Source organism: Schistocerca serialis, chromosome 5, assembly GCF_023864345.2.
Source record: "Schistocerca serialis cubense isolate TAMUIC-IGC-003099 chromosome 5, iqSchSeri2.2, whole genome shotgun sequence".
NCBI lineage: Eukaryota > Metazoa > Arthropoda > Insecta > Orthoptera > Acrididae > Schistocerca > Schistocerca serialis.
Window position 1 is genome coordinate 520,336,903 of NC_064642.1, and position 27,986 is coordinate 520,364,888.

Genomic DNA, 27,986 nt, shown 5'->3' on the forward strand with positions numbered 1-27,986 from the left:
GAAACATAGTAGGTGAATATGGATTGGGGGACAGAAATGAAAGAGGAAGCCGCCTGGTAGAATTTTGCACAGAGCACAACATAATCATAACTAACACTTGGTTTAAGAATCATGAAAGAAGGTTGTATACATGGAAGAACCCTGGAGATACTAAAAGGTATCAGATAGATTATATAATGGTAAGACAGAGATTTAGGAACCAGGTTTTAAATTGTAAGACATTTCCAGGGGCAGATGTGGACTCTGACCACAATCTATTGGTTATGACCTGTAGATTAAAACTGAAGAAACTGCAAAAAGGTGGGAATTTAAGGAGATGGGACTTGGATAAACTAAAAGAACCAGAGGTTGTACAGAGATTCAGGGAGAGCATAAGGGAGCAATTGACAGGAATGGGGGAAATAAATACAGTAGAGGAAGAATGGGTAGCTTTGAGGGATGAAGTAGTGAAGGCAGCAGAGGATCAAGTAGGTAAAAAGACGAGGGCTAGTAGAAATCCTTGGGTAACAGAAGAAATATTGAATTTAATTGATGAAAGGAGAAAATATAAAAATGCAGTAAGTGAAACAGGCAAAAAGGAATACAAACGTCTCAAAAATGAGATCGACAGGAGGTGCAAAATGGCTAAGCAGGGATGGCTAGAGGACAAATGTAAGGATGTAGAGGCCTATCTCACTAGGGGTAAGATAGATACCGCCTACAGGAAAATTACAGAGACCTTTGGAGATAAGAGAACGACTTGTATGAATATCAAGAGCTCAGATGGAAACCCAGTGCTAAGCAAAGAAGGGAAAGCAGAAAGGTGGAAGGAGTATATAGAGGGTCTATACAAGGGCGATGTACTTGAGGACAATATTATGGAAATGGAAGAGGATGTAGATGAAGATGAAATGGGAGATACGATACTGCGTGAAGAGTTTGACAGAGCACTGAAAGACCTGAGTCGAAACAAGGCCCCCGGAGTAGACAATATTCCATTGGAACTACTGACGGCCGTGGGAGAGCCAGTCCTGACAAAACTCTACCATCTGGTGAGCAAGATGTATGAAACAGGCGAAATACCCTCAGACTTCAAGAAGAATATAATAATTCCAATCCCAAAGAAAGCAGGTGTTGACAGATGTGAAAATTACCGAACTATCAGCTTAATAAGTCACAGCTGCAAAATACTAACACGAATTCTTTACAGACGAATGGAAAAACTAGTAGAAGCCAACCTCGGGGAAGATCAGTTTGGATTCCGTAGAAACACTGGAACACGTGAGGCAATACTGACCTTACGACTTATCTTAGAAGAAAGATTAAGGAAAGGCAAACCTACGTTTCTAGCATTTGTAGACTTAGAGAAAGCTTTTGACAATGTTGACTGGAATACTCTCTTTCAAATTCTAAAGGTGGCAGGGGTAAAATACAGGGAGCGAAAGGCTATTTACAATTTGTACAGAAACCAGATGGCAGTTATAAGAGTCGAGGGACATGAAAGGGAAGCAGTGGTTGGGAAGGGAGTAAGACAGGGTTGTAGCCTCTCCCCGATGTTGTTCAATCTGTATATTGAGCAAGCAGTAAAGGAAACAAAAGAAAAATTCGGAGTAGGTATTAAAATTCATGGAGAAGAAATAAAAACTTTGAGGTTCGCCGATGACATTGTAATTCTGTCAGAGACAGCAAAGGACTTGGAAGAGCAGTTGAATGGAATGGACAGTGTCTTGAAAGGAGGACATAAGATGAACATCAACAAAAGCAAAACAAGGATAATGGAATGTAGTCTAATTAAGTCGGGTGATGCTGAGGGAATTAGATTAGGAAATGAGGCACTTAAAGTAGTAAAGGAGTTTTGCTATTTGGGGAGCAAAATAACTGATGATGGTCGAAGTAGAGAGGATATAAAATGTAGACTGGCAATGGCAAGGAAAGCGTTTCTGAAGAAGAGAAATTTGTTAACATCCAGTATTGATTTAAGTGTCAGGAAGTCATTTCTGAAAGTATTCGTATGGAGTGTAGCCATGTATGGAAGTGAAACATGGACGATAAATAGTTTAGACAAGAAGAGAATAGAAGCTTTCGAAATGTGGTGCTACAGAAGAATGCTGAAGATTAGATGGGTAGATCATGTAACTAATGAGGAAGTATTGAATAGGATTGGGGAGAAGAGAAGTTTGTGGCACAACTTGACCAGAAGAAGGGATCGGTTGGTAGGGCATGTTCTGAGGCATCAAGGGATCACCAATTTAGTATTGGAGGGCAGCGTGGAGGGTAAAAATCGTAGAGGGAGACCACGAGATGAATACACTAAGCAGATTCAGAAGGATGTAGGTTGCAGTAGGTACTGGGAGATGAAAAAGCTTGCACAGGATAGAGTAGCATGGAGAGCTGCATCAAACCAGTCTCAGGACTGAAGACCACAACAACAACAACAACCTACAATGTTCTGGCATCCTGCGATGTATAAAGCAGTCACTGCAGCACTCTGAACATCGTCAGTTTAATATAACCACCTGATATTAAGAGTGTAACTATGACAACAGCAAAGAAAACTAATGAGAAAGAGGTAATGTAAGTAGCAAAGACCAGAAAGTGAGAAAATTACATGCAATGTAGAAGCAGCAAAATAAAGCTACACAGAAATTACAGGAACAACTGTAAACAAAAGACCAGTACATGAAAGCAGAACACGCAAAAATTGCAAAAAGAACTAAAATAAAACATAACTTAATGGCATTACTAATTTGAAAATCTTTTGCAGACTCCCAAGATGGATGTGAAATGAAGAAAAATCGTTTTCACCACAATCCTGAATTACATTAATTACTGGGGAAGCAGTCTATAGTTTGACATTTACATAGTGCTACCTCAACAACATAATTTGTCAACAAAAACATGCACAAGAGAATGATTATTGTTCTATAACAAAATTACTTATCAACAGTGCAAATTAATCCTTTCCTACAAAAGTCTATTACAAAAGATATATTCTGCTAGCCCTGTTTTGGCATACATTTGTAACTTCATTCAACAGATTCTCTACAATTGCTGTATTTTGCTTGCTTACTTCAATTATTAATTTTTATGAGTAGTACTGTTTGTTTCAATGTCTGAATAGGAATTGTGCAGCAGGTTTTGATCTACTAAACATTTCCTGATTACCTATAGAACATACCATACAACAAGCCTTTCTGCTCTTGCCTATCACCTTTGATACGAGGAACTGAACTGATCATTCTTTTTTTTGAACATTCATTCAGGTTCTCCTTTCTCTATTCTTTTCTTTGGTTCTATGTGACTATGTTAACTAACAAAATGTTGTGCACTATTGATTCTGATACAAATTATGTATTTGGTGAGCACTATTCTACATATATACATAACACACTCCAGTGGCATTCCTGATTACAGATCATGCGAATTATGATTTACTAAGCAAAAATGACTTATAAGTAAGCATGCTTCTGCCCACTTGTGGATTTCTGCTGTTCTCGGCATGACTTGATGTGTGCTGGTGGATGCTGTTTGTGAGAAACATGTTCATGCTGGTTGTATCGTTTCTGATCAAGACGCTCAGCAGAACAAAAACCAGGAAATGCTGGTATTGCATCTGCTGGAATGACTGCAACATGTTTTTTCAGCACCACATTGGTGGATGCGACTGATGAACTAACATCACTTCCCGATTCTTCAAAAGAGCACACATGCTGAGTAACTACTGGATCATTATTTCTCACACTCTCCCAGAATGCCAGGGGTTGAGAATGGGATGAACCATCTGCTGCAAAGTAAACAAATTTGAACAAACAATTTGCAATGTGGAAAACAGTGTTTCTCATTGAGCAATGGTTTAATCCCCTGTTCCTGATTTTTATGACAAGATTACTTTTATTTTCATATTTACAATATTATTTCATATTGTTAGGTCTATTCAATCTCTTTCCCTTTCCAAATCGTCATTTATAAACTGTTTTTCTGGTTTTAACAGGAAAATTACTTTCTATTATTAAATAGAGATAGTTGTTCACTACTTAAGTCAAATTCAAAATATTATAAGCAATATTCTCAATATCAGCAATACTACTCAATGAAAAAAATAATAATTTTAATTTTTGCCACATGAGAAAATTGCATTAAGTGCCAAGCTGAAATAAATAATGTAGAATCCTCTTGTGACTGCAAAGAAAACAAAAATTTGGACATTGTAAAATCTTACCTTCTTTTGAAATGCATACATATCTGGTAACGGCCGAAGGTGTTGGATTTGTTACAAATTTCTGTTTTCTTGGAACACCAGCAAAGGTATCAGAAATGTCTGTTGTATTCAAGAACTCTTTCGACATGAGTACAAAAGACACAATGTCACCTGCAACACATTTAATCGTGTGTTAAAATAAAACAAAAACACACCTGCAACACAGTTAATCATGTGTTAAAATAAAACAAAAACAGAGCATACCAAAAAAGTGCAGAGAATGGGATTTTATCATACATTAACATGAGGTAACACTGCACTGTCACCATTAAAATAGGAATGAAGGTCAAATATGTATTTACAGGTTACTGGAAATACGAATATTTTATGTGTTTGACACAGAACTTCAAAGTTTCTGCTTTTACATCTCGTACCATGGGTAGTCAGTCAATGTTGGCAACCATGTCTGCAGTACAAAACAGAATGGGTGGATTTTGCAAAACAGTCCTTTCATTACAAATCCAGGAGATATTCCTTTGTCCCATTCCAATTTACCTTCTGTTTTTCTGTCAAAATTGCATTTAGCTCATGATATACCTGCGTACATGATTCCTTGACACACACATTACATTTCTTTTTCTTTTTTTTTCTTTTTTCTTATTTGCAGAGCACATTTTGGGAACTTTCCACCATCATATTACATTGTAATTTACAGAATGGAACAATCACAGATTTTGAATATAGACTTGTACCACAAGTGAAATGTGTGAGAGACATTTAACATCCAGAAGAATGTATTTTCAAAATGTGCAATAGTGAATTAAAGTAATTCTTGTTATGTCAATCATCTTCCAGAAAATATCATTGAATCATCAGGAAAATTCAATAAACAAAACAAATCATAACTTCTGATGAAAGGATTAGCAGCAAAATACTTTACTTTGCAGACACCTTAAGGAAATTTAGATAGTCAAGAGTATTTTGTTTGTTTCATCAGTAGTGAAACCATATGTTGGGTGAAAGGATTCTGCATTGAAACTTGCATAAAAAATTGAAGAATTTACAAGGAATGAATGCAATATTATTGTATATGAAGTGAAAAATATTACAAAAGGAACTTCATGTGTGCTCTCATTAACTCAAATTGGAAATATTTTTTATACAGTAATGATCTTAGGTACAATACCATACAGGAACAATGAACAAGAGTGGAGTGAATTTTAACTGCAAACATGCACCTGCCATGTATGCTGTATTGTGGAAATAATTATATTCCTCAAAAGTGATCACACCATATACTCACTCAATAATGACATGGAAGGCATGTGGATACTCAAATCACTCAACGAAGGTGTACTTGTTCGAACTTATGCATGTCAACTTAAGATTGCAATGAATTCTCGAGATGTACAGATCTGCAGAATCTGGCAGCCAGAAAAGCCACTCAGCAATGAAACCATGCTATAAACTGTCAGCCAATGCACTATCAGCTCAGCAATGTCAGTAGAGGCCTGCTTCTGCAAGTCAACTGGAGGGGTATCACGTGGACCCCTGCTACATGACCAAGTGACATACTGGTTATGCAACACCTGACCATCACCCCTGCTCCAGATGTTTTGTCACAACTTCGATACATGGGCTTTCTGCAACTGTCAGCCTATGGAATGGGGGATTTCAACTACCACGACCAGCCTGACAAGGTGTCGTCACATTTGGGCTGTCTTGGTTGGTTGGTTTGTGGGATTGAAGGGACCAGACTACTAGGGCCATCGGTCCCTTTTTCCATGAACTTGAAACCCACCACAAGGAATAAAAACAAACAATGGAGATGACAAGAGACGACACAGGACAAGAAAGACACAGACAGAGATCAGACAAAAGGAATTAAAATCACACCAAGTGTGGCAGTGGTTGGCCGATCACGGAAACTAAAAAGGAAAAGCCAACCACCAAGGAATGCACTAAAAATCCCAGTCTAAAATCGTACGCCAAAGGCCAGACAAAAAAAAAAAAGAGGAGAGAGAGAGAGAGAGAGAGAGAGAGAGAGAGAGAGAGAGAGAGAGAGAGGACAAACACTTAGATCAAGCGATAAAAACCCCCTGAACGAATAAAACTCAAAACTAAATCTGCCATCGCAACGTCATCTGATAAAAGTGCAGGAAACATATCAGGCAGCGCAAACGTCTGCCTGAGCAGAGTTAATAGTGGGCAGTCCAAGAAGATGTGGACCACCGTCAATGCTGACCCGCAGCGACATAAAGATGGGTCCTAGCGGCGCAATAAATAGCTGTGTGTTATCCAGGTGTAATGCATAGATGGCAGAGGACAACAGAGTCCTTGCGAGAGTCCCTCAAGGAGGAGCACCACGCACCGGTAGCCTCCTTGATGGCCCGAAGTTTGCTGGGTGAAGGAAGCGTGTGCCATTCTTCACCAAAGGTGCAAAGTTCCTGCTGCTGCAAAACTGACCTGAGGTCACTCTCCGAATGGCCTATCTCCAAAGCTGATGCACCGACAGCCTGTTTGGCCAGCGTGTCAACATGATCATTTCCCGGGATGCCGACACGCCCCTGGGTCCACACAAAGACTACAGAGCGGCCGCAATGGGCAAGAGTATGGAGGGCCTCCTAGATAGCCAGCACCAAACGAGAGCGACAGTAACACTGGTCAATAGCTCGTAAACCGCTCAGGGAGTCACTGCAGATAAACAAACAATGGAGATGACAAGAGACGACACAGGACAAGAAAGACACAGGCAGAGATCAGACAAAAGGAATTAAAATCACACCAAGTGTGGCAGAAGTGGATATACTCTAGGGTGCGAGAGATGGCAACCAGCTCGGCAGTGAAAACACTGCAGCCAGCCGGCAATGAGTGTTGTTCATAATGATCCCCTAGACTAAGAGCATAACTGACACGACCAGCAACTATCGAACCATCAGTATAGACAACATCAGAGCCTTGAAACGCGGCAAGGATTGAAAGAAAGCAGCGGCGGAGGGCCTCAGGAGGGACTGAGTCCTTCGGGCCCGGTGCCAAATTGAGCCAAAGGCTTGGGCGGGTCACACACCACGGTGGTATATGCAGAGGGTCCCGGAAAAGAGGTGGAAGATGGAAAACCTCAAGCCCATAGACAAGAGCTCTGACGTGAACCGCGATCATACACCCTGACCGGGACCGTCATTCCGGAAGATAGCCGACCAACTGAGGGAAAAGGAGACGATAATTGGGATGCCCGGGCAAGCTACAAACGTGTGTAGCTTAAGTGGCCAGTAATCGTTGGCGCCGGAACCGCAATGGAGGGACTCCTGCCTCCACAAGTATGCTGTTGACAGGGCTTGTCTCGAAAGCTCCAGTGGTGAATCGGATCCTGCTGTGAAGGATGGGGTCCAGCAACCGCAATGCAGGAGGTGATGCTGAACCATAAGCCAGGCTCCCATAATCTAGACAGGACTGAATTAATGCCTGGTACAGCTGTAGAAGGGCAGACCGATCGGCACCCCAGCTGGTGTGACTCAAACAATGAAGAGCGTTAAGATGCCGCCAGGATGTTTGTTTAAGCTGCCGAATATGAGGCAACCAAGTCAAGCGGGTATCGAAAACCAATCCCAAAAACCGATGCGTCTCTACCACAGCAAGAGCTTCGCCGTCAAGATAAAGCCATGGCTCAGGGTGAACAGTGCGTCACCGGCAGAAATGCATAAAGCAGGTCTTGGCAGCCGAAAATTGGAAGCGATGCACTACAGCCCAAGACCGTGTCTTTCAGATAGCGCCCTGCAGCTGCCGATCAACAGCTGCAATGCCAGTGGAGCTATAGTATAGGCAGAAGTCATCAGCATACAAGGAAGATGAGACAGATGTTCCCACTGCCGCAGTGAGCCCACTAATTGCAATCAAAAAGAGGCAGACACTTAAGACAGGTCCTTGCAGTACCCCATTCTCCTGAACTCGGGAGGAACTATGGGAGGCCGCAACTTGCACACGGAAGGAACGAAGTGACAGAAAATTTTGTATGAAATCAGGAGCGGACCCCAAAGACCCCAACCATGAAGTGTAGAGAGGATGTGATGTCGCCATGTCGTATCATATGCCTTCCGCATGTCAAAAAAGACGGCGACCAGATGCTGACAGCGGGCAAAGGCCGTACAGATGGCAGACTCCAGGCACACAAGATTATCAGTGGCAGAGCGGCCCTTATGGAACCCGCCCTGAGACAGAGCCAGAAAGCCCCCAGACTCAAGTAGCCAACTCAATCTCCGGCTCACCATGCGTTCGAGCAACTTGCAAAGAATGTTGGTGAGGCTAATGGAGTGGTAGCTGTCCACCTCCAGTGGGTTCTTGCCAGGTTTCAACACGGGGATTACGATGCTTTCCCGCCACTGTGACAGGATCTCACCCTCAACCCAGATATGGTTGAAAAGGTCTAGGAGGCGTCGCTGGCAGTCCACCGAGCAGTGTTTGAGCATCTGACAGTGGATGCGATCTGGCCCGGGAGCCGTATCAGGCCAAATGGCTAGGGCACTTTGGAATTCCCACTCACTGAATGGAGTATTGTACGATTCAGGGTGGCGCGTGTGAAATGAAAGGCTCCGACATTCCAACTGCACTTTCAGGGAGTGAAAGGCCAGTGGGTAATTCGCAGAAGCGGAACTCTGAGCAAAATGCTCCCCCAAGCAGTTTGCAATTGCGTCGGAGTCATTAAAGACTGCTCCATTCAGTGAAAGTGCAGGTACACTGACGGGGGTCAGATAGCCTAATCTTGGCCCAAACCTGCGATGGAGAGGTATGGAGGCCAATGGTGGAGACATACCTTTCTCATCACTCCTGCTTGCATTGGCGAATGAGGTGACGGGCTTGCGCATGGAGCCGTTTAAAGGCGATGAGGTGTTCCAATGAGGGATGCCACTTGTGACGCAGGAGTGCCCGCCTGCGATCTTTAATCGCCTCAGCGATTTCGGGCGACCACCAAGGCACAGTCCTCCACCGAGGGGACCCAGAAGAACAGGGAATGGCAGACTATGCAACAGTAACGATGCCGGTGGTGACCGAGTGAACCACCGCATCAATGGCGTCATTGGAAAGAGGCTCAATAGTGGGAATGGAAGTGAACAAGTCCCAGTCAGCCTTATTCATAGCCCATCTGCAGGGGCACCCAGAAGAGTGACGCTGTGGCAGTGACAGAAAGATCGGAAAGTGGTCACCACCGCACAAGTCGTCATGCACACTCCACTGGACAGATGGTAATAGGCTAGAGATGCAGATTGAAAGGTCGATGACAGAGTACATGCCATGCGCCACAATGAAATGTGTGAAGGCACCATTATTTAAAAGAGAAAGGTCGAGCTGTGCCAATACTTGCTCAACGGTGCTGCCTCGGCCTGTTGCTACTGATCCACCCCACAGATGGTTATGGGCGTTGAAGTCGCCCAGTAACAGAAAAGGTGGCGGCAATTGGGCCATCAGCGCAGCCAGGACACGCTGTGGGACATCACCATCCGGTGGAAAATAGAGACTATAGACAGTAACAGCCTGAGGTGTCCACACCCGAACAGCGACAGCCCCTAAAGGTGTTTGTAGAGGGACAGACTCGCTGTAAACGAAGTGAAGGACGTAGATGCAGATGCCACCAGATACCCTCTCATAAGCTGCCTGGTTCCTATGATAACCCCGACAGCCATGGAGGGCAGGGGTTCGCATCGCCAGAAACCAAGTTTCTTGAAGAGCAATGCAGAGGAAACGGTGAAGGCTGAAAAGTTGTCGGAGCTAAGCAAGATGGTGGAAAAAACTGCTGCAGTTCCACCAGAGAATGACATTGTCCATGGCCGAGAAAGGCGTGAAGGGATCGAGGAGGCAGATTATGCCGCTGGGTCACCTGCTACCACCGATTGAGTATCTGTGCGAGTGACATCCATTGTGTCTGAGAGTCCGGCGAGATCTTGGTCCTTGAAGGCCAAGATGAAGGCACCGGTATCAATCTGATTATCCTTCGGATCCCGATCAACGCGACGGATAAAATGAACACCTCGTCACTCTAAACTGGCGCGCAGCTCGGCATCAGACTGCAAAAGAAGGTCCCTATGGAAAATAATACCCTGGACCATATTTAAACTCTTAAGGGGTGTGATGGTAACTGAAACATCCCCCAACTTGTCACAAGCAAGTAACTTTTGTGACTGGGCAGAGGATGCCGTTTTTATCAATACTGACACAGAGCACAATTTGGACAAGCCCTCCATCTCCACAAACTTGTCCTCTAAATGCTCTACGAATAATTGAGGCTTTGTTGACATGAAAGACTCCCCATCAGCTCTCGTACAAACTAGGAACCAGGGCGAATAATTGGCACTGCCATCCAGAGCCTTACGCTTCACCCACTGTGTGGCCAGGGAGTGTAACGATTTGGGATCGTATTTCTGAGCGTCGAATTGAGCCCGAGAATGCTTAGAGACTGCTGGTGGCTGGCCACCCGCAAGAGACGACTTACCACACTTCATTGTGGGTCATCCGCCCTGATGCCTCCCACTCCGACCAAGGGCCCTCCCCACGGGCGCCACCCAGCCTCAGCAAGGGCCAGCTGGCAGGACGGCCATTGTTGGGAGTCCTAATGCCCCAGGGAGATAGGCATCTACTCCTTGGCATATATGGGGAGTTAACGGCGCAGGCATCAGCAGAGTGATCCCTGTGTTGTCAGGGTGCTTCAACCAACAGAGTACATGGCGGCCCCACCACAACGGACTGGCTACCATGCTGGATATTAGGTGCGCAAGGAAGTTCATAGTCGTCATCTCCGCAAAAAGCAACACTGCGTAGTGCATGGTGTAAATCGCACCCAGGAATGTATCCTTGCCCAAGAGATGGAGAACGAGCAGGACGGCAATGTGATGACAAGAAAGCTGGCTAAAGGTCTCAATGCACGATGGACACAATGCACCATGTAAGGTGCCCATCCCCAATTTGCTTGCTCTTCAGAAGAATTTGGAAATATGGAGGTCAAACCCAAGAGGGGACCATCACCTATAAGCTAAAATGTTTGAGACTCCTTTTAGTCGGCTCTTACAACAGGCAGGAATACCGTGGGCCTATTCTAACCCCCGAACCCGCAGGTGGGTCTGGGCTGTCTGATGATGCACAGCCTGTGTCAGTTGTTGCTGCACCTATGACACTGTCTCCACAGAGCTGCAACCATATGACCACTGCTTCCATGTCCAACCCAGCCACACAGATGTCACCTCCATGCCACACCACCACCCACCAGCCATCCGCTGCCATCCACTGTAATGCCGTGGTAGTCAGGCCACCGTTGCTGTCCATGGGGAATGCCTGTGTCAGTGCATCTGTACCAACATGCCAGGAACAGGATATCCCTCCCACTGTCAGTTTCAGGTGCATTGAACCACATCTGTTAGTGTCTGTTGATAAAGTGTTCCAATAACTGATTTGCTGCATTCATTGCCTGGACCTCCACCAACCTCCAGCAGAGAAAAACTCAGCCAATCCTATCCTATATTACACTTGCTATAGTATTGGTGTCAGAATATCTGCTGGAACTAGACTTGGGTCTTCCAACAGAGCCTTGAAGAGAAGACGGTGCAGTAGCAGTCATGGTCAGTGTTAGTTTGCAAGTAAGTGCCGGCAATTTTTTTTTGGCCTGTCTGGTTATTTTTGTCCTTTCCTTTATCTATGAGTATACTGTAGGGGGATACTGGCAGGGGATGCTACAACACGTCAGGGCAATGAAAAATTGCAGGTTGCTCAGCCCTTCGCAGAGTTTCAGGAAGAAAAATATGGTACCTAATGGCATTATCATGAAGCCTGTCTGGTTATTTTTGTACTTTCCTTTATCTATGAGTATACTGTATGCTATACTGAGCAAAATCTCTGTCAGTGAGAAACCAACAACCCAGGAGGCAATTCAGCATATGCTAAAAATAAGGTAGCTATGGTCAGAGCTGACTTGAAGCTTCAAGTACAGGAGCGAATCATTTGAAAGGTCAAAGAATGGAAGGTTCATCTTTGGACGTGTCTTCACCTATCCTTCATGCTGGTACAGTCTCATTGGTGGCACCAATCCAGGTAAATCTGGGAAAGGCATTTTTGTCTTCATAGGTAGTTTGCGTATGGCCTGAAACACAAGATCCCTTTTTGACCCCCTCGCCTGACAGTACCAGAATGGTGCAATAACTTAAGTGAGTAGTTTGCAGCTGAAGCCAATAGATTTGGAACCGAGAAGGGGAACTGCCTTCTAAAAATATTACATTCTTGTCCAGACTGCAGCGAGAAACCGAACAGTATTCCTGGAGTGATGAACAGTTGTTGGGCGCAGTTCATTTAAAACTGGTAGGGGATGCTACAACACGTCAGGGCAATGAAAAATTGCAGGTTGCTCAGCCCTTCGCAGAGTTTCAGGAAGAAAAATATGGTATCTAATGGCATTATCATGAACAACTTAATGGTGTAGCAAAGAAGGAAGTAAAATCTTTAGAGTGTTGTGTGGACTGCATCAGAAGGATCAGGTTCAATATGTATGAATTAATGAATGACGATCATGTCAATAAAGCCAATTTCATCAAGCAGAACAACAGGTGGTTGATGCATTTTTGCAGGGCCTTCCATCCAAAGTGCTGCAGAAGGTATGGAAAGAGCTTCTGATAACTTTGGATGAAGCAGCAGCAGCAGCAAATGCAGCAGCTTTGACTGAAACTGATTCACTGACTAGACCAAGGGTGAAGCAAGAAGTGTTTAATGCATAGACTGTATGTTATAGACGTCTTTCTCTTAGGCATGTTCAAAAGTTCTGTATGAAGCCACAATATTTGAGGTGCAAGCAAATGGGGCACTCTGTTAGAAAATGTCCATAGGCACTAAGATGATGGAATCAATGAAACACTTGTGCCCCTGTTTTAAACAGAACAGAGGCACTGTGACCGCTGTGCAACACTCCCAGTAAATTCGAGTAAGGGACACCATGGGGCAAAATCTATTCAGTTGTGTAAAAGGTAGGTCACATAAGCTGTTGTTACATACAGGATCACAGATACCCATGGCTGGCCAGAGTATATTGAGTACAATGAATTTGAGCCCATCATGCTGTAGGTTAATTGGTGTGGGTGGTAAAAGTGTGAATTCTCTCAGTTCCACACTGTTGGGTTTCTGAGTTGGAAGGAGAGACTTTCAAGTGTGTGTGTGGAAGTTCTTCCTACCATGGACGTTAGCTACGGTGTCATTCTGGGTCTGGACTTCCTGATTAAACATCACACCCAAAGAGATTTACAGCAGCGCATAATAGAGCTGGGCAAGACATAATTCAGTCTAGGTTTTATGGTTGACAGAACCAAACTGTCTCAAGGAATACCTGAGATGTTGGTTAAACCTATTAAACTGCAAACACAATCTCTGAGTTTTACTTGCGGGATACGATACCGAAAGGCACAGTAGGACGGGTCTGAGTGAATGTAGAAGCTGCTACCCCGATTAATACAATACATGGCAACAAGGTACTGGATGCAACGCAATGTTTCATACAAGGTAGTTTGTCATATGTGCACGAGTTAGATGGTAGCCGAGTAGTGTGCACCTGTGAAGATAACTTTCATTTAGAGGACGTGAGGATATCGAAAGAAACACTGAAAACTAACTAAGAAGTCTTATACGATGAATTAGAAAGGTATTTAAATGCAGAATACCTAAAGCTGGAACAATCTGTCAATTTACCTGTACTAAGTGAAAAAGTGATGCACCTGAAAGGACATGATATAGAAGATACGTTGAAGTTATTGGAGGAATGTGCAGCCTCATTTAACCCATCTGGACCATTGCCAGCAACTCCTCTGGTGCAACACAGAAACATGTCAAGAGTCGCACTCAGAAAGCTTCTCCAGTCCCACTGCTATTGAGATCTAGATCTACATCTACACTCCACAAACTACCATGAGGAGCAACGCAGAGGGTAAATCCTATAGTAGCAGTCATTAGGGTTTCTTTCTATTCCATTCATTTATGGAGTGTGGGAAGAATGACTGTTTGAATGCAAGTATGCATGCAGTAATTATTCTAACCTTATCCTCATGATCCCCATGTGAGCAATACATAAGAGGTTGTAATATGTCCCTAGAGTTACCATCTAAAGCTGGTTCTTGAAACTTTTTTAATAGACTTTCTCGGGGTAGTCTACACCTGTCTTGAAGACTCTGCAAGTTCAGTTTCTTCAGCATCTCTGTGACACTCTCCATGGATTAAAAAAAAACCTGCAACCTTTCGTGCTGCCTTCTCTGTATACATTCAGTATCCTCTGATAGTCCTATCTGGTACAGGTCACATCCACTTGAGCAATATTCTATAACAGGTCGCACGAGTGATTTGTAAGCAATCTCTTTTGGACTGACAGCCTTTCCCCCGTATTCTACCAATAAACTGAAATCCACCATCTGTTTTAACCATGGCTGAATCTATGTGATCATTCCATTGCATATCCCTACGTACTGTTACAACCAGGTATTTGTATGTGTTGGCTGAGTCCAACAGTGCGTTGATATTAGGGTCATAGGATACTACATTTTTTGTTTTGCGAAGTGCAAAATTTTCACATTTCTGAACATTTAGAGCAAGTTGCCAATCTCTGCACCATGTTGAAATCCTATCAAGATCTGACTGAATATTTATGCAGCTTTTCTCAGATAGTACTTCATTATAGATAACTGTATCATCTGCAAAAAGCACGATTTTACTATTAATATGGTCCGCAAAGTCATTAATTTACAACATGAACACCAAAGGTCCCAACCCACTTCCCTGGGGCATACCTGAAGTTACTTCTCCATCGGATGATGAATCTTCTTCCAAGATAACATGCTGTGTCCTAAGGGGTACCATTATTTGCGGCACGTCTGAACTGCTGACAATTAATAGACTCCTACCCTTTTGCATTTGCCTTCTCCTGACACCAGACAAAATGGTTTCCCCAGAACAGGTGAAGAGAGTCCTACTGGCTCAGTTTCAGTTTAAGACAGCACCTCAGAACTGTTGTTTGGGGTATCAGTACAACACCCTGAGTGCTTCCTGGTCCCCGTCCACCCTGTATAGGATGCCTAAATCCACCGTTGACACACCTCTCACAGTCAAGTGGGTGAGTAATGACACGTCCTGTACTTTCTGCAGTGAAGGCAGGATCCACAGGAGGGGATAGTACTTGAGGTACCTCTGGTACAAGTATCACAAGCAGATGACTCTCAGGAGCTTTTCCAACACACCGATTTGCAGCAGCTGCCAATCATTTGACAGTAGTCAGGGCGATTTACAAACATCAACCAACTTATGCCCTGTTAGGGAACACCACTCACAGTGGGGCTGCATTCTGGCATGCTACGGGAAGGCGCCTGATCTCTACATTCAAACACTACACTGCAATATCACTGAAAGATTACGATCTGCAGAACTGTAATGCTACATATGGCCCTTACAATGCAGAGACTCTATCCCAAGAGGAAGAATGAAAACTTCTGACACTTGAGAATGCTGTTCTGAGGCATATTTTTGGACCAATTTCAAAGAGAGGTGACTGGAAAAAGAGGGAGAGGGAGAGGGAGAATTGTGAACTGAGCTGTACAAATCATCATACATTGTGTTCGTGGTTAAATAGAGGAGACTGAAATAGCAAATAATACATTGAGTAGGACAGATGACCAGGAAAGTTGTGGAAGAAGACATCAGAGGTAACAGACCAAGGGAAAAACCATATCTGAGATGGGTTGATGGGATAAGAGAGGATATGAGTACGATGGGACTACCTGGAGAAGAATGCATGGATTCAAGAAAATGAAGGAGGCCATGGTTTGTTTGGCTGACCTAGTAAATAAGCGCACTGTTTGGAAAGATATAAACAATACTAGCAGCAGTGACAAAGTAAATAAGTGTGTAACAATATGTGGAGAGGGTGAAGTTTCTGAGCGCGCCAATCCGTGAGTATTGATGTGCAACAATGGCTCCAGGCCTATGAAGTCTGTTGAGCTTCGGTGGAATATACAAAATTCAGTGATTTTTACATGACATGCCACAGGAAGGCAGCCTGATTTTGCAGTCAGCTGCTGTCACCAGCAGAGAGTGAATATCTAAAAATTAACAGACCTTCCTTTTGTAAGGTAACACTACACAATAATATAATTACGAGTGCGCGCGCGCGCGCGCACGCACACACACACACACACACACACACACACACACACGCACACGCACACGCACACGCACACGCACACGCACACACACACACACACACACACACTGCAATTAACTTTCCTTACAAAAGGAAGGTCTGTTAATTTTTAGATATTCACTCTCTGCTGGTGACAGCAGCTGACTGCAAAATCATGCAGCCCAGACACTTCTTCCATGTCACTGATACGTGAGCCACTTGACATCATTTTTCGTTGTTGTAATGATGAGTTCAGTAGAAAATAAAACTTTTAAGAAACAGAAAATAACATCACAGTGTAAGATTCTTCAACCTCTCTAGGAGTAATTCATGACAAAATAGTTCATGGATGAGAGGTCAGCTGTCAGTTTCTAAGGGGACACAAATTTTTGGCAAAGGACTACATTGCAATCATCTGGTGTGCAAATGAACTGAGTGCCTAGGACAAGCATGGCCCTGGTTAACATACTTACTTAAGCTCACGGGCCACCTTGTCACAGCACATCATCAGAACTGTAGCATCCATGACGTTAATGTTTATGGGGTAATGCACCGAAATGAATGACACAAATTTCCCTATACACCATGCCAACAAATTATGCCTAAAAATACCCACTCTGCAGCCTCCTCCTGCCCCATCACCCCCCCCCCCCTCTCTCTCTCTCTCACCTCCCCCCCCCCAAAAGTATTTCTTCTGCGGGTCAGATCAAGAGCAATCGCAGGCCACATCCAGCCCAAGGGCTGCTGGTTGCCTATCTGTAGCCTAGGAGTTTCTGTGGCACTGTCATCTCGTAACCCCCTCCCCTCCTTTTCTGATTTCTCATGTGTCACATTCACATCGCTTCGGGAAGACACGAATCACAGCATAAAAAGGTTTCACAAGCTGCTGCAGCAATGGAGGAGCTGTATTATGAATGCCTTAGCATGATGCCATGAAAAATATGCGGTGAATAACATCACCAACATAATTCATCACACTGATATAGCAGCAGCCAGAAGACACAAGAGATGTGTTAATTTAGTCATGGTATGGGAGAGAGTATGCTTTACTGGTTGGTGCCTGGAAGGATTAATGAAGAACTATTTAAAACACGTTTATAGCTGGATAATCTAGGGGTAGTGTCTATGGTTAGTAATCAAAACATCTTCGGCCCAGTTGAAACCAACCACCGCTTAAATTTTGATTAATAATCAGCATTGGCAGCTGAATACTTCCGGCATAAGATGTCACCCTCATTCTGCTAAAGGCCATTTCACAGAGGGTGGAGGAGTGGACGGAGGTTCAGGGCACTCCCTTGTCCTTGGGATGGGAAATTGCCCCTAAAGGTGGAAGAATCGGCATTCATCAATGGCATGAGGATTCAGAAGGCAATGGAAACCACTGCATAATGTGTGTGCAAAGGACATGCGGCCTATAATTGAAAAAATATCATGATAATCTCTCCACTGGCAAAAGATTCCGGAATAGTCTTCCCTTTGGATCTCCGGGAGGGGACTGGCAAGAGGAATGTGACCATGAGAAAAAGATTGAATAACCAATGAAAGAATAACATTCTACGAGTTGGGGTGTGGAATGTCAGAAGCTTGAATGTGGTAGGGAAACTAGAAAATCTGAAAAGGGAAATGCAAAGGCTCAGACTAGCTACATAGGGGCCAGTGAAGTGAAATGGAAAGAAGACAAGGATTTCTGGTCAGATGAGTATATTAACAGCAGCAGAAAATGGTATAATGAGAGTAGGATTCATTATGAATAGGGAGACGGGGCGAGTATGTTACTGTGGACAGTTCAGTGACTGGGTTGTTCTTATCAGAACTGACAGTTCAGGTACAAATGCCGACATCACAAACTGAAGATGGGGAGGGAGAGGGAGAGGGAGAGGGAGAGAGAGAGAGAGAGAGAGAGAGAGAGAGAGAGAGAGAGAGAGAGAGAGAGAGAGAGAGAGGGGGGGGGGGGGGAGAGAGAGAGAGGGGGGGGGGGGGGGGGAGAGAGAGAGAGAGAGAGAGAGAGAGAGAGAGAGAGAGAATGAGGATACTGAAAGGGTAATACAATATGTAAAGGGGGATGAAAACCTAATAGTCATGGGGGGAGTGGAATGCAGTTATAGGGGATGGAGCAAAAGAAAAGATTACACGAGAATGTGGTCTTGAACAAGGAATGAGAGATGAGAAAGACTAAATATTCTGTTCAGAAATCACAAGAGAAGGAGGAATATTTGGAAACAGCCAGGTGATAAGGGAATATTTCAGTTGGATTATATCATGCTCAGACAGAGATTCCAAAACCAGATATTAGATTGTCAGTCATACTCAGGAGCTGATTTAAACTCAGATCCCAATGCAGAAGGGATGAAGAGCAGGCTGAAGTTTTAGATATTAGTCAGGAAGAATCAGTACTCTCAGAAGTGGGACATGGAAGTACTAAGGAATGACAAGATTTGATTGAAGTTCTCTAAGGCTATAGAAACAGCAATAAGGAATAACTCAGTAGGCAGTACAGCTGAAGAGGAATTGACATCTCTAAAAAGAGCAATCACAGAAGATGGAAAGAAAAACATAGGTACAAAGAGGGTAACTGCGAAGAAACTATGGGGGGGGGGGGGGGGGGGGAAATATATAACTTCGGTTGATCATGAAAGAAAGAAGTAGAAAAATGTTCAGCGAAATTCAGGAATACAGAGTACTAGTCGCTGAGGACTGAAATAAATCGGAAGTGCAGGGAAGCTAAGATGAAACGGCCGCATGAAAAATGTGAACTAACAGAAAAAGAAATGATTGTCAGAAGTACTGGCTCAGCATATAGGAGAGTCAAAACAACCTTTAGTGAAATTAAAACAAAGGATGGCAACATTAAGAGTGCAATGGGAATTCCACTTTTAAATCCAGAGGAGAGAGTAGATAGGTGGAAAGAGTACACTGAAGGCCTCTATGTGGGGGAAGATGTGTGTGATGTGATAGAAGAAGAAACAGGAGTTGATTTAGAAGAGATAGGTGATCCACTATTAGAATCAGATTTTAAAAGAGCTTTGGAGTACTTAAGATCAAATAAGGCAGGAGGGATAGATAACTTTCCATCAGAATTTCTAAAATTATTGGGGAAAGAGGAAACAAAATGACTATTCACATTGGTGTGTAGAATATACGAGAATGCCAACATACCACCTGTCTTTCAGAAAAATATCAGCATATAATTCTGAAGACTGCAAGAGCGGACAAGTGCGAGAATTATCACACAATCAGCTTCACAGCTCATGCATCCAAGCTGCTGACAAGAATAATACATAGAAGAACGGAAAAGAAAATTGAGGAAGTGTAAGAAGTCAAACAGTTTGGCTTTAGGAAAGGTAGGGGCACCAGAGAGGCAATTCTGACATTGCAGTTGATAATAGAAGCAAGACTACAGAAAAATCAAAAAAGGTTTGTGGGATTTGTCGACCTGGAGAAAGCATTCAACAAAGTAAAATGGTGCCAAAATGTTCGAAATTCTGAGAAAAATAGTGGTAAGCTACAAGGAGAGAGACAGGTACAGGAGTGGAATTAAAATTGAAGGTGAAAGGATATCAATGATACGATTTGCTGATGACATTGCTATCCTGAGTGAAGGTGAAGAAGAATTAAATGATCTGCTGATGGAATGTACAGTCTAATGAGTATAGAGTATGCGCTGAGAGTAAATGGAAGAGTTGGGGTTGGGTTGTTTGGAGGGGGGGGGGACCAGATGGCGAGGATTTGCCTGGAGCGATTTATGGAAACCACGGAAAACCTAAATCAGGATGGCCGGACGCGGGATTGAAGCGTCGCCCCCCAGTATTGAATTGTTTCACGAACATGTAGAAATACCAGACTGTATTACCTTCAACAGAGGGTCACAACTAACAGGGCAGAAATGATAACAGAGGTTAAATCTAAGGGAGAATACTTGTCATCTTTAATTGATAACTTACAAAAACTCAAAAGTCACCACTATGTTTCTAAAATCCAAAGTAAGTTTGTGAAGGACAAAAAAGCACAACTTCATGAAACTGAATGCATAGTGCTAGCTGATTTTGCAGAAAATTTTACATTTGTGATTCAAACCCACCACTGGGTCGATGACCAGGCAACAGTACATCCATTTATTCTCTGCTTTAAAAATGAGAAAGATGAAGTTTGCAGTTCTTCAACTTGCATTCTAAGCGACTACTTGGAGCACAACACTTTGGCTGTACATGTGTTTCAAAAGTATGTAATAAATTACATTAAAGAAAATTTTCCCAAGGTTGAGAAGCTGATATACTTTTCAGATGGAAATGGTGGTCAGTATAAGAACAAAAAGAATTTTTCAAATCTGTGCAACCACAAAGTAGACTTTTGGTTGGCGGCTGAATGGCACTTTTTAGCATCTTGTCATGGTAGAAAAGCATATGGTGGAGTAGGAGGTACATGAAGTAAGTAAAGTAAGCCTACAAATACCAAATTCTCACAGTACAGGACATGTAGGACATTAACAGAATGGTACGTGGCCGTGTCATCAGTAGAAAGAAAGTTACCTTCGTGTCTGCTTGCCCGATACGTTGTGAGCAATGTTTAACTCATTAGTTGATTAAGAACAAGCTACAAGAAAAGGTGGGTGGAAACTAAGCTGTTTCTTTCCCTACCAGAAAACAAGTTGGGTGGTGTGTGGTGACCTACGTCTTTGGCAAGGATAATATTAAAGGCATTACCTATTTTCTGATCAAGAAAGAAGAAGTGGTTCTGCATATGAAAACAACCCTTCAAACAGATTTGAAAACTGTATAGCAATAAAAGGAATAAGGCATTTCCACAAATTCCTTGGTATTGCAGAAAACTTAGCCTGATGCTATGTAACATCAGAAACCAAAATTTATGAGGATATTGTGTCAGTAAAATTACATCTCTGTCTTTAGCGTTGAATGACATAGTGGCAAATGTGTATCATGGACAGTGGTAGCTTGCAGAGGTTGAAAGAAGAAGTTTGGAAAAAAATGATCTTTTTGTGCATTTTTACCACCCCACTGGCTCAAGAACATCATTCAAGAAATCTACTAGTGAAAAGTTTGGATACCAATGAAAAATGTTTTAAGAAAACTTTCAGTGCTTGAACTTACCACAGCAACTGGGAGATCTTGTTCTATAACACAGAATCTGTCTGAAGAAATAGGTGTTCTTAACATTCACCACCAGGTTTAGGAACAGTCGCATCTCGACTGATGTTAATTGAAAATATTTATTTTAAGTATATCAAAATGATATAAATGTTAATTTCAGTGATGTTTCCACTTTTTGTATATCATTCGGTATCTTACTTCAATAATAATTGATTATATCCCACCAGTATCACACATGAATAGGCAACAGCCGTAAGATCAGTTGCAGAGTAATGTGAATTATTTCCTCATTTACAAAAATTCATATCTTTGTTCACAGTCAGATATCAATGTTAAAATTTTTACAGTACATTGCTATCATATAGGTGTACAAACTGTGCAAAAATCATATTTTTATATTCAGTTGCACCTGAGATAACGAACCCCAAACTTAACAAAACATGAAAATTTTCAAACTTCAAAAATTCATAAAAAATTAAGGAAACATTTGTAAGTGTTGTTTCTCTATATGAGGCTAGTAGTGTACGATATCCAACTATAGAAAAAAAAAAAAATAGACTCTCACAAATCACTCCTTGCTTGTTATTTTTGAAAATTTTGATACCAAACTTTGGAGGTAATTTTGACTGGTTATTTTTGAATTGAGGGTATTTTGTGTAATAGACAATGTTGTAGAGGATACTTTTCTAAGAACAATCATATCAGTTGCACTGTTTTAGCTTAACCCAGTGCAGAGATATTAAAAATTTCGCTAACGTCTCTAAACAAACATCGTCGCACGCTCACAAACAAAAATGTGCCGCCATTCAGTAAAGGTGAAAGGTAAAATTTTTTAAAAAACCGATTTGAACTTCTTGATGATAGGGTAATTACATATTAAAAAAAATATTTAAAAATGGTCAAGTAACCAACTTAATTTTTATTGGACCACTTCATTTGGATTGACTCACTGATGATTACAGTATGATTGTGGAGCTTAAATACAAGTGAACAATCATGCAAAATACTCCATGGAACATGAAACTAACTAGCTAGAACTGAAGACAACAACAACAAGGCATAGTCTGTGTCAATTCAGGCAGACTAGGAAAATATTTTACCTTATAGTCTTGGATGTTATTGAATTTAGCATATGTTAAAATGAAGGATTAAGTGAGGAACACGTAATTTTTTGTTTTCGCCAAAACTTTCGTCAAAAATTTCTGCTCCAAGATAAAGCCCTCCAAAGATGACACTGTGATCGTCATTTTGAAGATGCAAATTTTGGAAAAAATTTTTAAAATGCTGTATCTCTGGAACAGTTCTAGGTATTTTGTTGGTTTTTTCTATTTGAAAGATAATTGCTTTATGATTACAAAGAAATCCTCCATTTGGACTTACCTGTCAAAGTGTTTTTAATATAGTGTTCTGAACCTTTTAATAATTTATGGATCTTTTTTCAAAAATGCCAATCCTTAAAATTTTGATCACTGTCATACAGTTCTACATTCCCCCAAAAGGAGAGCTTCCACTTTTAGGTTGAACAGTTTTTATGAACAACTGAAATTTATGCCATACATAAAATCTGTTTTATCATCACATGACAGGTTCATAAAAATCAAAACCTAACCTTATTTAACATAATTTTAGTTTTGAAAGATGAGTATGAGACTCATTTTTAAACATTTTAAATGGTTCCAAAATGTATATGAAAAAGATCCAAAGACCTAAAGGTTTCAATTTATACAACTTCTGTGCACTCTGTTTTGTACTGAAACTAGCCAGTCAGCGAACTAAAAATGTGTTCCATTGCTTCAGTATCTTCCTTTGATATAGAGTGATGCCTTCCTGTTGAACCAAGAAGAACTGGAGCACTTACAATCTTCAAAACATAGTGAACAGGAAATGAGCACTGATGGTGCTGCAGCTGTCATTCAGCTGGAAACCTATGTCCAGCAGCTGGTCCATGTGGTAGCATACAGTTCACTACAATTTTGTTTAACTCATAACTGGTATCTATAATCTCTGCAATCCACCAGTCTCAGTCATACACACACACACGACAAACATCTCCCTTCTCAGGTTGTGAATCTGAATATTGTCTTGCTGTTTCTGAGGTGTTGGCCAAATGAACGTAATTTCTTCTTTCTTGCTCTATAAAGCGCATGCAATATGAGTTCGCCCATCACTTTCAGTCCAAAAATGTGTCTTCTGAATTCCTTTCCCAGGGGGTAGTTTGCTTGGACCATTCTTCTTTCTTCTGCTCATGGAATTCTTCGATTTCCTCTGTATTTGGTCTGGAAAGATAATGTTTCGTAGCACGGTGCTTCAGCAGGCCTCCTACACCATTACAAGGCCCCTTCCCATGACTAGCACACTGCATACCCAGTCAGTTGGCACAAATGACTTACTCAATTCAAACAGCTGGTAACAATTTTTAAAATGACTACAAGCACCATCAGAAATAAAGATGATCTTCTCTGCCCCTGTTTGCAGCATGTGCTGGGTCATCACTTATAACTGCTACACTTGTGGTCTTGTTTTGAAAATATGTTACTCCTGTTAAAATTGAAACCTGGTCATTACTCCATGACACCATTGTACTTTTTGTGGGAGAACTACAAACCAGTTCTCATCAAAATCAGAGCGAAGCACTAAACATATTCTTCAGCCTGTACATACCCTTTCACTTCTGCAATGTGGTGGTGTTGCAATTCCTTCAGATGCTGGTGTGTTACTCATTTCACTGACCATTTACAAAGTTAACATCAATGACACTGCCAACAGCAATAGTTTTCTTAGTTAAATATTTTCCTCTCACATGTGTAATTTCTGCGGAGTTATCTGCTATGTCTTCCAGGCCAAGTGTCAGTGAAGACAGTCCTCCCTTTCCAGGACAGTCACCACATTCCTGAAACAAACTAGTTTCTCACTTTACGTCACAGACTACTAATGACTTCACACGCCCAACCAAGGTGTCATATGTCACATGCTCCAGTAAGTTCTTCAAAGTTACCACCTGAAGTTCAAAATTCGCGCAGTACAACATAAACAGACATTTCTACGTGGGTGTGGAACTACCCACTTAGGTCATACTGCAAAAAATTTTGATCTTCCAATATCTTTTACAACTTTTTGACCTTTAACTGTTACAGTTATAGTGTCTTTTTTGTTGGCACTCTGGTGAGAACAGTCCCATTTATCTTCCACATAAAATGACTGCACTATTTGAACTTGAGCTGCTTCTACAGGATGACCATAATTGGGACCTGGTCTTATAGAGACTTCTTTTACAGACCTCACATTTCTCGATTTGTCTACTGTGTACTTCGATACTGATAGAAAGTGGTTCAAAATTGTTTTCTTTGAAAATGTCTCTGGAATAACAGTTAAAACTTGCACATTTTCACTGTAGGATGCACAATATTCAACAGCTGAATTGATATTTGTGAAAAATTCCTGGCAAGAGACCAAGAGTGCTTTGGTTAATTTTCTTCTGAAGATGGAATTTCTACTTTGAAGAGTGTGGGCAGTTTTGCTGTAGTGTATTCATCCATACATTTAGTAAAGTTTAGCTGTAGTGTATTAATCCATAGATTTAGTAATTTCTCCGAGATTTCTTGAAGCATAGAGCTTATGACCCAACTACCTCTGTAGTTGGCTGATTCAGGGTATTCAATTCGTCCTCCATTGATGCAAAATCTGCACGGGAGGCTTCACCTTGTTCAGATACAATCATTGTAGTTACTCTTTCAAAACATTTAGAACACAAAACGTCATCACTGGGAACATCTTCACTTTGAAACAGTCTTCAAATTAGAACAGTTATTCCCAACCCAAACAAAGTATGTTTTTTGTCTGTCTTATATATAGTTCTTTTATGGATATGCAAATAGTCTCCTGTGCCCGCAATCAGAAGACATTTCAAAGAGTCCTTTTCACAAAACACACTGCAACTCTGTCAACTGGCAAATTCCTCACAAAAACACAGAACTCACTGGATGGTCTCAGGTTTCTTAGAAGCCTCTTCCATAAACAAATTAGCACGGTACAACTACAATACAGAAACCTGCAATGAACAACCACGACAAAGAAACTGACAAACTACAACAAAGTGTAAGAAATATCTGCAATAATGAAAGTGAAAAGAAATAACTGCAAACGTAGAAAGAGATAAAAACTGCAACAAAGCCAACAGAAATAAACATTGCAAAAAAGAAATTAGTAAGAAACAACTTCAGTGAAGACATACAGTACCCTTGAAAGTTAAAAAATGATTTTTTTAAATAAAATCTGTCAAACTTGAAAGTAGAAGCTCTCCTTTTCTGGGAATGTAGAACTATACGACACTAATGGGGGGGGGGGGGGGGGAAGAATTGGCATTTTTGAAAAAAAAAGTTTTTTCCACAAATTGTAAAAAAGTTCTGAGCGCTATAGTAAAATAACTTTCACAGATAAGTCCAAATGGAGGATTTCTTTGTAATCATAAAGCAATTATCTTTCAAATAAAAAAAACCCAAACAAAGTATCTAGAACTGTTCCAAAATTCACATCTTCAAAATGGTGTTCGCACCTTGTATTAGCTATATTTGCAATACACATTTACAGCTGTATGTGATACAAAAGTTTATTCTACATATTTCCATTGATTAATGAGTTACGGAATCTCTTTGTTGGAAAATTCAATCTACATAGTCGATAGTTTCAAAATAGTGAACTGAGTTACAAGTCTTATGTCTGATGTCATCGCACCATCCTTCTTCAAAAAGCTGGGTACTTTACAAATAATTCACAATATAACCATGTATTAACGTCCTTTGACATTGCTAATGTTTGTTTCCATGAAAATAGTGAAGCGTATGAATGTAACACTCAGAGCAGAAACAACCTATGTTGGTACCACGACAGAAAGGAGTCTTATTTGTGGATTCAGCAACATACCAGAGCACATTTAATGTCATGTTTACAATGTACTTTAGTTTTAGACTGGATTACAGAACTTTCTGTTGGCCAACTCTTCCTACTCCACTGAAGAGTAACTTCACAGAAACTCCTGAAATTAATGTTTTGCATTATATTTAGAATCAGCACTGTAAAAAATTACGCCTAATGCAAAGTAATTTCACTGTACTACACTTTCATTTATATTTTTGCCTTTTTTCCACATCCAAAACCTGTCTCTCCGCAGTATCCACGGAATACACCTAAAGTAAAGGTGATTTAAAGAGCTTCATTCGGTCAGTAGACCTATATGAGAGACTGTTTACAAAATAATACCACACTTCGATGTACAAAGTATGCTGTAATGATCCACTGGAAAAGTACGGCTGTGTGAAACACACATATAGAATCTCTCTCACCAAACTAAATCACTTGAAACGGCACATCAATCGCTTCTCCCCCATGAGTAAACTCAAATATGTAAACAATTAGTTCTCGCAAAAATACCGGTACGGTTGTCTGCAGACGTACACGAAAGGATCTAGACAGCAAGAAGAAAGCGTATTGGCACATTTCAGTGAACTACTCGTCTCCCTAATGTGCATACGTTCAAAGAACGACCAATACGCAGAAATTCACTGCATGTAGGCCCTTCGTACAAATGGTAATTAGATGAAAAAGGCTAATATTTGCTCAACGTTAATGACACCATGCACACTTTTTTTCGTTAAGTTTTCTGGGTTGATAATATTGACAGTTTATACTTACAGCCTTGCTACAATAAAAATATAGAATCACAATGAAAAATCGAATATTTATTCTTGCGATCCTATAATTTTACACAGACAAAATACGGGATTTCAACCCTCACGACTGCTGGTAATCCTACAGTAGCGAACTCGGATTTGGAGGGGCAAAGGACTCTAACAACAAATAAAATTTGCTCTGGCAACTGACGCCGGTGGATTATTTTACATTTTCCGCACTTACCATGTGTGGCTGACGAATATTACACCTAAATTCTTTGGCGAGTATTCATCCCGTTAAATCAAAATACTGTACACTATTTACAAAACTACCTTCGTGCAGACCGCTCAATTCAAACACGGCAGCAAGTTTTACTTACCAAAGATAAAGTTGGTCATAAGTATTTATAAGATCTTTGCAGAATGACAGTTGAAACTTGCGCGTGTTGCAGTCAAGTAGCAAATGTGCATTTGCACAAGTCACCAACTTTAAGTCAAAAGCAAACATGTGATTGGCTGTTTTCCCACATCGTCCAGCCTCTTTGATTTCGAAAATCAGATTGAAAATATTTTATATCGTAAATCTTATTCTCTTTCAACAGATTTGTATTTTAATTAATAATACGAAGATATATTTAAGCGTTGACTGTTCAAGGTAATGAGGGAAATTATAGTAACAGCCAATGAGAGCGTTTCTTCTGAACTATAAACGAAAACAGAAATTTGTCTACGGCCCTAAGATAAATGAAACATGTTTAAAACTGCCATACAATTATTTTTGCTCATAAGTAGAGAGAAAATTTGTTTGTAGGACAGTTTCATTGTTGTTAACTTTACCTGTATATCGAGAGTTTCTC

The 27,986-nt window shown here is 41.4% G+C and overlaps 1 protein-coding gene across 1 annotated transcript in view; it reads right to left on the minus strand.

Annotated features, from left to right (window-relative positions):
- Nucleotides 1-27,479, minus strand: part of LOC126481187 (uncharacterized) — a 402,240-nt gene extending 374,761 nt beyond the window's left edge. Inside the window, exons 1-3 of the mRNA XM_050104775.1 lie at nt 27,374-27,479; nt 4,199-4,348; nt 3,455-3,763 (exon numbers count right to left, since the gene is read on the minus strand). Of these exons, the coding sequence (XP_049960732.1) occupies nt 3,455-3,763; nt 4,199-4,325 (436 nt within the window). The 5' untranslated portion in view covers nt 4,326-4,348; nt 27,374-27,479. The remainder of the gene's footprint in view (nt 1-3,454; nt 3,764-4,198; nt 4,349-27,373) is intronic.
- Nucleotides 27,480-27,986: the final 507 nt, after the last annotated feature.